The sequence below is a fragment of the Diorhabda sublineata genome, chromosome 3 (genome assembly GCF_026230105.1).
Source record: "Diorhabda sublineata isolate icDioSubl1.1 chromosome 3, icDioSubl1.1, whole genome shotgun sequence".
NCBI lineage: Eukaryota > Metazoa > Arthropoda > Insecta > Coleoptera > Chrysomelidae > Diorhabda > Diorhabda sublineata.
Window position 1 is genome coordinate 6,579,319 of NC_079476.1, and position 12,206 is coordinate 6,591,524.

The 12,206-nt window shown below is 32.7% G+C and overlaps 1 protein-coding gene across 1 annotated transcript in view; it reads right to left on the reverse strand.

Moving 5' to 3' along the window:
- The window catches only part of LOC130441471 (uncharacterized), a 66,507-nt gene extending 56,008 nt beyond the window's left edge, over positions 1-10,499 (reverse strand). The window contains exons 1-2 of the mRNA XM_056775172.1: positions 10,183-10,499; positions 3,042-3,166 (exon numbers count right to left, since the gene is read on the reverse strand). Of these exons, the coding sequence (XP_056631150.1) occupies positions 3,042-3,166; positions 10,183-10,339 (282 nt within the window). The 5' untranslated portion in view covers positions 10,340-10,499. The remainder of the gene's footprint in view (positions 1-3,041; positions 3,167-10,182) is intronic.
- Positions 10,500-12,206: the final 1,707 nt, after the last annotated feature.

Sequence of the window (12,206 nt, forward strand, 5' to 3'; positions counted from 1 at the left end):
TATGGGAAACCTACATCAAAAATGTGTCTACTGATGATCGTCATGCAATGAACACACTTGATCTGGATGGACCCGAGATAATAAAAAGTGAGGTAATAAAAGCCCTAGAACAAACAAACGATGGAAAAGCAATTTGAATTTTTGAAAGTTATCAATAAGAACAATCTGATATCGTGTTAAACATGTTTAATCAGATCTACGATACCGGTCAAATTCCATCCGAGTGGTTGAAATCTACGTTTAAAACACTCCCCAAAAAGCAAACTCCAAAAAGTCCAACGAATATCGCCTGATAAGCTTAATGAGCTACACCCTGAAGGTATTCTTAAGAAATGCTTAGATCAACAAAAAGATATTTATGCTTGCTTTATCGATTACGACAAAGCATTTGACACTATCAACCACGACAAACTTATAGAACTATTATATCGTTCAGGACTCGACACTAAGGATTTCAGATTATAAAAAATCTGAATTGGAATCAATCAGCACATATTCAATATGGAGACATGAAAAGTCAGGACATAGGCATTGCTAGGGGAGTTAGGCAGGGTTGCATTCTATTGCCGTTGCCGTTCAACTTGCACTTAGAGCAAATATTTATAGAAGCACTGAAAGCATGTGATAAGGGCATCAAAATTAACGGTGTACCAATCAACAATATCCGCAGATGTCTTATTAGCAGATAACGTCGAAGATCTACACATGATTCTCAATAGAGTAACTACAATAGGCGACAAAGCTGGTCTTAAGATCAACAGAAAGAAAACGGAATTTATGGTGATTAGTAAGAGAAAAATACTAAATGTATATAGAAACGGATCCCATTGAGAGAGTACATCGCTTCAAATATTTGGGATATACAATAAATGATAAATAGAACCCTGATTTAGAGATTAAGATTAGAATTAAAATAGCAAGATCCACATTCATAAAAATGGGAAAGCTCTTGAGCAACCGCAACCTGAGCGTTGGTACAAGATAGCGAGCCACGAACTCTCTACGCTACTTTACGGTGTGGAAGGGTGGACACTGAAAGTACTAGCAATGCAAAAATTAGAAGTTTTAGAAATTAAGAATACCTTGGACTGATTGAAGAATTGATATTGCTATATATTACGGAATGAAAAGGTTAGGTAGAAAGAAAAAGTCCCGGCAGAAAAACCTACGCGAATTGGTCCAAATACCAGAAGCTTCGAATATAATTCATGCGGCTCAAAATAGTCTATCAAATGATGGTCGTCAATCTTCGGTAGAAGACTGCACTGAAAGAAGAAGGCTCTTAGAATCACGATATCTCAGGGATGGTAACTCCCAGAAAAAAATTATGATAAACATTTTTGTCTATAACTTTGATTTAAGGTTTTTTTGATAAACCTTACCGTTTACGAGAAAAATCTTAACCTTTGACCCCGAATAACTTTAGTAGCACACTGGATCGATTGGGATTTTTAAAACTTTATTTATAATGGTAAACCTCAGCTCTCCATCACTATTTGGCTTTCCAGGAATTTGTAATGTAATTTAAAACGTTCATTAAAGCTAATGGGATAACTTTATCTAATGCAGTTCGTAGCAAAAGCTACAGGAGTGGAATTTTGAATATTATATCGTGACGCGCCACTCTTTGTCTATGCACAAACAAATCCCATAGGGATTGATGGTTTCCATTAACACTGCTTTAATCATGATATCACAGTTTTCAACTCCTTTCTCACGCAGTTTTCCTACTGTTTGAAGTAAAAATAAGCTAGCTCTGAGAGTCTGATAGTCTAAGATCCCACCGCTTGATCCTTGCAGGTATCTGTTTTTTGATGAAATCAATTTTAAAGGAATCTTGAGGATGTATGGAATAGAATAAGGATAGGTTTCATTGTAAAAATTAGCCGCAATTACCTGTAATTAATTTTAATGTCATTAATATACTAATATGACTTGCAGCTATGTGTTTTTTCACTCAATCTTACAGCAAGTGAAAAAATAATAGAACATAATTTACACAACTTTATACTATGGTTAACAGCACGTAACAATGCGTGCATCTTCTCTCTTGCGCTTCCACTTACCTGGAGCGAGAGTCGTTCACAAAAATCATGGCAACCTCTGTTTGCGGCCATTGTGCAACTGGCAACCATGGATTTTGATGTTCCATGTAATAAAACAATTTTGCATAAAATTTAAAAAAAAACGGTGAATGCAGTTAATTAATAATAATATACCTGTTTACACCTGGCAATCCTAATGCTGCGGCCGACTGAGAGCTGGCAATCATTTTTATTTTGATTTGTGACATCATTTTCTTTCAAATGCTATAAGATTGACTGAAGAAACACATAGTTGCAAGTCATATTTGTATATTAATGAAATTAAAATTAATTACAGGTAATTGCGGAAAATTTTCACAAGACAACCTATCCTTAATCCTTTAAAATTAATTCCATCAAAAAACAGATACCTGCAAGATCAAGCGGTAGGATCTTAGGCTGTGACGACTTTGATAGAAGACGTCACCGATTACACGTTGTAATCAGAAATCGAAGCGATCTGTATTCATGTTTTTGTGATAAACACTGGGTTTTTTAAAAACAAAAGTCATTTTAGTTCTGTTCACCCTCTACAAATTCACTGTCTCTTCCTATAAACCACTGTCCTTTATCTGTTGGTTTTTGTTGCCGAGTCTTCAAAAACAGATTTGCAACTGCTTATGTGGGTTGTGCCATACCTAAACTTTTTCAAAGCTATGTCTAGTTTTTACCTTTTCAAATAGTAAATTATTTTTTCGTTATACGGAAAAGCGACGCTTCAATCGGAATATTTGAATGTACCAATGGCATAAAGAAATTACGTATTTAGTTTCTCAGAATTCGTAAATATTACATCAAAAATTTGAATATAAGGCAATCTAGGAAGTCGTACTCGAAATAATTGAGAATATTTATTCTTGACTTCCTTTCTCATTTTCTATTGTCAAATATGAGCTTTTTGTAGGAGAAACTGAATTGTTAAAATTCATTTTCACGCTAAATATGTGCACTACTTACATTTTTATGTTGATTGTTAGAAATTAAATATTTTGAAGAAAATCTGGGGTCTAGCATTCCAGCGCAGCACATTAATCTTTGTACCAGTCTCTCGCTTACAGATCTTGCAAGCAACAGTGATTTGTCTGAAAAATTCGTATGGTATAAATTATAATGATGGTAAAATTTTAACAGAGGAAGCAAAACAAACATAATTGAGTCGTATATTTAGGAACTACTGATAGAAGAAGTATAGAAGATAATAATTAACAAATGAAGAGGACCCCGATGAAATCGACGAAAGGATAATGAAGGAATATGTTACAGACGCAATAAAATCAGTATAAAATAGAAAAACTGCAGGGTACGACACCAGAAATTTGGAAAATATAGGAAAGAGACTTATTTACAATAAGCATAGCATGGAATACACCAAAAATACCAAATGACTTCGAAGTCGCGCTTTTACTACCCATTTTTAAGTCGAAAAAAATTCTTGATTACTTTAGATCAATGTTAGAAAATTCACTAAATTATGCACAAATTGGATTCCCCAAAGATAGTGCACAAAATTACATGATAAAGCTGTCCGTCAAGATATAGATGTATTATTTGGATTTATTGATATGAAGAAAGTGCCGTGGGAAAAAATGGGGAAGTTTGGGAAAAAGAAAATTAATAAAATTGCAACGTTTCATTAGCTTTGATATTTAAAGAATTATTTCCATGTCACGTAACAGTAAACGACGTTGATGTTGTTTACTGCATTGAATTTCCAAATCATTTTTTCTTTACTATTTGAAATCATTAATCCTGTTTCTAAAGCTCTACAGCATGAAAATAATGACTTACAGAAAGCTAGTGTTTTATTAAGTAATCTTTTGACTAGACTGGGCGAAATAAGAAATCAAAATTCATTCAATGGATTGCTAAATGAATCCAGAGATTTAACAAAAGAGTGGAACGTAAAAACTGTTTTTAAAAATAAAAGACGAAAAATAACGAAGGTGGTTTCTTGATGAGTTATCACAAGATGAGAGAATTTTAGACCCGGAATCATATTTCAAAGCCAATGTATACTATTGGTGTTTAGATATATTAATTTCTCAAACTAAACGAAGATTTGAGAGCCTTTGTGACCTGAGTAATATGTTCGAAGTATTACAACCGGAGTAATAAAAAATGCTTCCTGAAAACTGTCGGCTAAATTAAGAAACTCATTAGCCTTGCATAAAGTTTTCCAGAGGTAATAACAGCATGCTTTCTATTCATGACATTCCAGTTATGATCGCAACAGCTGAAAGAAGTTTTTTTCAAAACTAAAACTGATGAAAAATTACCTAAGGACTTGATGGGACAGAAACGGCCATCAGACTTGTCAATATTGTCTATAGAGACAGAAATGTTAGAATTGTTTAGCTAGCTCAATTTCTAGGAGGAAGCGATAATTTATAATCAATAAATATTTATTTTAATTTAATGCAAGCATGTTTGTTTCTTTTGTGAGAAAATTTTACCCTTCATTTGGGCCTCCCAACTAATTTTGATACACGGCCCCTCCAAAGCACGCTACGCCACTGAATGATACATAATATCTGTTTTTTTAGTCGAATTTTTTAGGCATGACTAGAAGAAAAATGGGCACATCATTTTTCCCATGTTTTGAGACCTCCTGAACACGATTATGATGGTTTTTCGAATGTCTGTAGTTTATATATACATCTATATATCTGTTTAAGCTACAATTCTTATTTTCGGCTCTCGAGCAATTGCTATGGGTCCGATTTGGTTCAAAATTAGTATACATGGCTTTTTTGGCGGCGGATTGATGTTATTAGAGTTTGGTTAAAAACAAATGAATATTTCGAGGGGTCGAAGTGCAAAAAAAGTTGCTTTTGACCTTTGCTCACCTCTGCAGGTCAAATGAAAAGCGACTGAAAAATGAAATTTCCCATGTAGGTTCAATTAGTTGCGAGATGATTTCCTGTATAAGGTCGAAACTTTCCATCTTCACCCCTCTCCATTTTATGGTCATTTTTGTTATATTTTCTTATTTTTTGGCCAGAAAAAGTTTAACTAGAGGGTTCGAACTTCGCATGCAAGTAGGGGTGATGTTGAAGAATTGTCTTTCTCAAGTTCAAAGTTTTCCTTTTCAGCTCTTCTAGCACAAAACGCCCAAAATCATTTTGATCTTTGCAATTGTTGAACTGGACCCCCTCCTATTTAATGAATAATACGAGTATGATCGGTGCTAGGGTGATTTTTTTTACTTCCCCATTTTCGAAATTACTTGTCATTATGACAATTTTTTCTTTGTTGTCAATTGGAATTGAACTAGAGGGTTCGAGACCACCGGGTCTATTGAAATTATGAATTTTCATTCGAGAGAGAGAGTTAACTTGTGAAATGAAAAGTTATTGAGGAATAGCAAATTTTCCATATAAAGAAATAAGATTGAGAATTGATATCATTTCCAAGAAATTCATTTTATGGAAAGATTTGTTTGTGTATTAGTTAAATTATTCATTCGACGAAAAATTCGACTTTCGTGATGAAGCTCTGGTGCTCACTGCTTTTTTTAATATAGAGTTGAGAATAATTTATATTCAAAGTAGAACAAATATATTTAAAACCTAAAAATTTTTTAGTATTTTAAATGATGTGAAACGTAAGATTAACAACTACATGCTGAGACAGTAAACTGTCAATGTATTTAGGGTATATCGAGATTTTAATGTTAACCGTCCATCATTAAATGTTGTTTTAGAATTCATATAAAACACATCTCTAATATTAAAATATTATAACAAATATATAAGTTAAATTTTGAAAGAAATATAAAATAAATCAATCACATCGAAAAATAAAATATGTGTAGACAGGTACATTACGAATAATTAGATAAAACTACGTTAGACAGTTATTTTGAAACTTATTAAAGATATTTGAAGAGAATTGTTTTAGTTGTTAATTTAATATTAGTTTTTATATGGAAAAACAATAAAAAACGCCGAGGAAAAGTCATGTAAATATGACCCTGAAAGTGCTCAATTTCACAGAATGATTTGTAACTAGTTTATTGCATTTATAAGTGACCATATGAAGACGGATGATACTGAAGTTAATAACTGTCACTAAGCCAGAAATGGGTAATAAACCGCGACGTTATACTTAGCGTAAAAATGTTGTTTGTCGCAATTGTTGCGTTACTACCTTAAGGAAACTCAGAAATTATACAATGTCGCATCAATTCAAGCGAAGGGCCTTAAAAAATGTGATAAGAGAGAAAGTCAAATTCACTACAGTAATAACACTTGTTATCTGGGTTCAAATGGAGAAGCTCCAGTGTTGACGATAGGAAAGGAGAATTCATAGAAAAATATACAGATGAGTTAACAAAATAAAGGTGGAGGCGAAGAGCCACTAATTAGTTGAAAGTTATTATATACAGAGAGCTGGATATGGTATGTTGTAAAAGCATAAAGACTAAAATGGTTGGGACACGTGGAGCTTTTAGAGACAGTACTATACAGATCTCAACTTACGAATTGCCATCATGAGGCTATATGAATAATATCTCAACCGTGTAATTAGTAAAATCTTAATATCAGATGCTTTTCTTACGACAGGAGAAGTGAGGTTGTGGCTCGAGTCCATTGCTCTTCAAGATATCAATAGATCATATAATGAATATCTACCAATCAACACAAAGAAAGTAGTGAAAATATCTGAGGTAGCATATACCGATGTATTGCAAAAAACCTTTAAATTCTATAGATAAACTGTTTGACATCTAAACCATAAAACACTGAATCGTAAAATTAAAGTATCTGAAGATTTTATTTGATAATGAAAGCTGCATGGAAATCAGTTCAGTAGTATTTGGGTATATGGATAGACAGCGATATGTTTTATATTATGTAGTGATTCACGCAAAACCTAGAAAAACCGTAAACTAAAACATATATCCGTAGTTACTCTATTTAATAATGAAAAGGAACGAAAATCAGTTCATTGGTTTTCAGTTTTATCGGAAAAGCAAGAAAAACCATCACTTTGAACGCATTTAAAGATTTACTCTACTTATTGATGAAAACTGCACCAAAAACAATTCAGTACTTCCCGAATTTATCGTAACAGACAGACGGAGACAACGGTGTGTTTTATATTATATATTGATTCACGTGAAACCTAAAAAACTGTAGATTAGAACTTAGAATTAAGCGTAAAGATTAACTGTATTTAATAATAAAAACTGAGACAGTCGTGTGATTCATATTATGTACTGTTTTTTGCAATAACAAAGAAAATCGTAGATTTGAATGTATTTTGAGATTAACTCTATTTAATAATAAAAACCGCACGAAAATCAGTGCAGTACTTCCCGAGTTTATCATAAACAGAAAAACTGAGACAGTCGTGTGATTCATATTATGTAGTGGTTTTCGTTAATAATAAAGAAAATCGTAGATTTGAATGTATTTTGAGATTAACCCTATTTAATAATAAAAACCGTTCGAAAATCAGTGCAGTACTTCGCAAGTTTATCATAAACAGAAAGACGGAGAGAGTCGTGTGTTACATATTATGTAGTGGTTTTCGTAATAACAAAGAAAATTGTAGATTTGAACGTATTTAAAAATTTACTCTATTTAATATTAAAAACTGCACGAAAATCAGTGCAGTACTTCCCGAGTTTATCATAAACAGAAAAACTGAGACAGTCGTGTGATTCATATTATGTAGTGGTTTTCGTTAATAATAAAGAAAATCGTAGATTTGAATGTATTTTGAGATTAACCCTATTTAATAATAAAAACCGTTCGAAAATCAGTGCAGTACTTCGCAAGTTTATCATAAACAGAAAGACGGAGACAGTACAGAAAGACGGAGACAGTCGTGTGTTACATATTATGTAGTGGTTTTCGTAATAGCAAAGAAAATCGTAGATTTGAACGTATTCAAAAATTTACTCTATTTAATAATAAAAACTGCACGAAAATCAGTGCAGTACTTCGCGAGTTCATCATAAACAGAAAAACTGAGACAGTCGTGTGATTCATATTATGTACTGCTTTTAGCAATAACAAAGAAAGTCGTAGATTTGAACGTATTCAAAAATTTACTCTATTTAATATTAAAAACTGCACGAAAATCAGTGCAGTACTTCGCGAGTTTATCATAAACAGAAAGACGGAGACAGTCGTGTGATTCATATTATGTACTGCTTCTCGCAATAACAAAGAAAGTCGTAGATTTGAACGTATTCAAAAATTTACTCTATTTAATAATAAAAACTGCACGAAAATCAGTGCAGTACTTCGCGAGTTCATCATAAACAGAAAAACTAAGACAGTCGTGTGATTCATATTATGTACTGCTTTTCGCAATAACAAAGAAAGTCGTAGATTTGAACGTATTTAAAAATTTACTCTATTTAATATTGAAAACTGCACGAAAATCAGTGCAGTACTTCGCGAGTTTATCATAAACAGAAAGAGGGAGACAGTCGTGTGTTACATATTTTGTAGTGGTTTTCGTAATAACAAAGAAAATCGTAGATTTGAATGTATTTTGAGATTAACCCTATTTAATAATAAAAACCGTTCGAAAATCAGTGCAGTACTTCGCAAGTTTATCATAAACAGAAAGACGGAGACAGTCGTGTGTTACATATTATGTAGTGGTTTTCGTAATAACAAAGAAAATCGTAGATTTGAACGTATTTAAAAATTTACTCTATTTAATATTAAAAACTGCACGAAAATCAGTGCAGTACTTCCCGAGTTTATCATAAACAGAAAAACTGAGACAGTCGTGTGATTCATATTATGTACTGCTTTTCGCAATAACAAAGAAAGTCGTAGATTTGAACGTATTCAAAAATTTACTCTATTTAATATTAAAAACTGCACGAAAATCAGTGCAGTACTTCGCGAGTTTATCATAAACAGAAAGACGGAGACAGTCGTGTGTTACATATTATGTAGTGGTTTTCGTAATAACAAAGAAAATCGTAGATTTGAATGTATTTTGAGATTAACTCTATTTAATAATAAAAATCGCACGAAAATCAGTGCAGTACTTCGCGAGTTTATCACAGAAAAACTGAGACAGTCGTGTGTTACATATTATGTAGTGGTTTTCATAAAAACAGAAAGTCGTAGATTTGAATATATTTTGAGATTAACTCTATTTAATAATAAAAACCGCACCGAAATCAATGCAGTACTTCTCGAGTTTATCGTAAACAGACAAACGGAGACAGCAGTGTGTTTTATACTATGTAGTAATTTTCGCAAAAACTAGAAAAACCTTAGATTTAAACGTATTTGAAGATTTACTTTAATAGTGAAAACTGAACGAAAATTAGTTCAGTACTTTCCGAGTTTTCGTGTTCATCGTAAACATACAGACAGAGACAGAGATGTGTTTTATATAATGTAGTGGCTTAAATATTTCAATCTATTTAAAATATTTAAAATATTACACTACAAGGGCCGTAAGTTAAATTTTCGGCACTGCTCGCTTCGCCTCGGGCATCATGATGAGCAGGATCGAGATTTGATTTTTTGGCCCGTGTAGTGTATACGATTTTTCTTCATAGCCGGTCGAAAGTACGTTATTAATTTCACTATTGATGACAGTAATAATTATTTATTAAGGTTAGAGGTAGCAATACTAATGACACAATAAATAATTTGTCATAGCAACAGAATAAATAGACTCTAGTTACGAGTGTAATTACCCATGAGAAATTTTTTCCTCCCGCTATTATGGAGGACGTGCGTGTACTATCTACAGGGAGTAAATGTTGAACTTTCGTCCCTGCTACTAGGGACGAAAGAACGTACTTTTGACCGAGGTATGAAGAAGAGACAACGGTGTGTTTTATATTGTGTAGGGGTTTTCGCGAAAGCTAGGAAAAACGTAGATTCAAACGTATTTAAAGATTTACTCTATGTAATAATAAAAACCTAATAAAACCTTGACAAACCGCATACCTTAACTTCGTTTTATAATAATATGTGATGAGAAAAATCGTTAATATTTGTGCCAAACCTTACAGCTTATTGTTGGAAAATATAATTCTGTCATTATTTATGTTTGGCCGAGTCGTCATCGGCTTCAGATAAAAAAATAAAAAAAATTAATATCTCACCTGGTACAACTTTTTCTTGCAATCTTTTTTGAATGATATAATTTAAATTTTGCAATTGATCGGGACAAAATTTTAATTTAGAATTCGGCAGAACCAACTCCTCCAATTTGCAGAACTTTGCACTTTTTCTCGTTTCTGATCTTTTTTTATTGAACATTTTACACCCACTTTATCACTTGAAATCATCAAAACTACAACTACATTTGTCACGCGAAAAAATGTTAAATTATATTGTTTTCGTTGTAGACCAATTTCGAGATAATTAAAAAATGAACAGGCGATATTTAACAGTCAAAACACTTGTTCACGCTAGAACCAATTGAAGTGGATGTATCGTATGGTACATGTATTGGTTTCCGTGTTTCCCTATAATATTATGGTAGTGTTGGTATAAAATTGCTAGCTCGTTTATAGACCAGGAAAATTTTCAAAATAAACGTGAAAGTAGAATTGAATAAAGCAGTTTAGATTTGGGAGTAATTATTGAGCTGAAATATGTTGATAAAAATTAGAAACTCATGAATATTTGACAGCTTTTGTTTATAGAACTTGATCGAATTAAACTTGATCAATACCAACTTCTCCCTCTCGAATTATTTTTGAAATCCCCATAAGTCTTTTGAAATAGATATTTCAATCTCGCTTATAATAATCACAAACCAAGTATTGTAGGTGGGTAAACTATTAATTTAATCCCATTTTTGTAACGAATCTGTATATTTGCCTTTACAATAGTCGTCATATTGCCAACGGATTGAAAAATTGCGCTTTTAAATACAAGAACCCAAATAAATGTGAAATATATCTAACTCACAACATTGGAATCTAAAAGAATGAAGAAACAGACCAACAGGCCAAAGAAGTATGATCATTGATTTGAAGTGTACTGTAAAAGTAAAAATGAACATGATGATGATGATGAAGTGCTTGATAAAATCAGTGGTTTGCTTCAAAATCAAAATAATGTAAAGTAAAGATCCAACGAAGTATTACTGATACAAAAATGACTCAACATTAATTTGCCAAGTTTCAAATATTTCATATTTCAGGCAAATAAAAATAAAGGTCCTATTACACGGTCATATCAGTTATCAGTTCAGTTTTGGACTCGTTAAAACTGTCAGTTTTTCCTAGGTGTAAGAAGATAGAAACTGGAAGAAAACCCAAACTCAGATGGAGAAATGACGGAATGGACAGAGCTATTTGCTTCAATTCAGTTCTAAGAATTCTTGTATGTAAGCAAATGCGTCGGGCTCATGCTTATGCATCAGTTCGAATCTGCTTTTTCTCGATGGTTGCATGTCTTTGTTTGTGAATCATAAAGAACTCGTACGCACGTATACGTACGTACGTGCTACAAAAGCCATGTTCAAGTTACCTACGTTTAGAAAGGCGAAAGAAACGGAACAGGAGCTGAAGAACTGTACAAACCATCACTATGGTGTTATAACCTCAGCTGCTCTATCAAAAGCCAATAGTCAATAGCTACAAATATCATTTACTATACTAACTATAAATTCCTTTTGAAGTACCAAGCTTCAGTCGATTATCTACACTAAAGCCACTCCAATGAGCCAGTTTTCATCTCCAATGCTGTGAGCTTACTATATAATATAAGTGGAATACTGATAATTACCTGAATGCGATTTCACATTGATACCGCTACAGCAGGCGCAACCTAAAACTGAGGTCAAACGGACAACAGCAATGAGTTAAGCCTGAAAGGGATTGTATAAAAACATCAACAAAACGAGAATTTCGACTGAGACTGAAACTGAACTAAGAACTGATATGACCGTGTAAAAGGACCTTTAAACATATTTTGTTTGAATGATGTGGATCTACGAGTGAGAAACCCTGGCTAGTAGTGATGATTTCATGAATATAAACCATGTTGTACTAGAGTGAAAACTGTTAGGTAATAACTATAGAAAATCGTTATACTGACTATTTCACTGAGTAATATTTACAAATTTGTAGATTTTTACTCAGCGAAAAAATATGTCATCAACATAATCACTAAT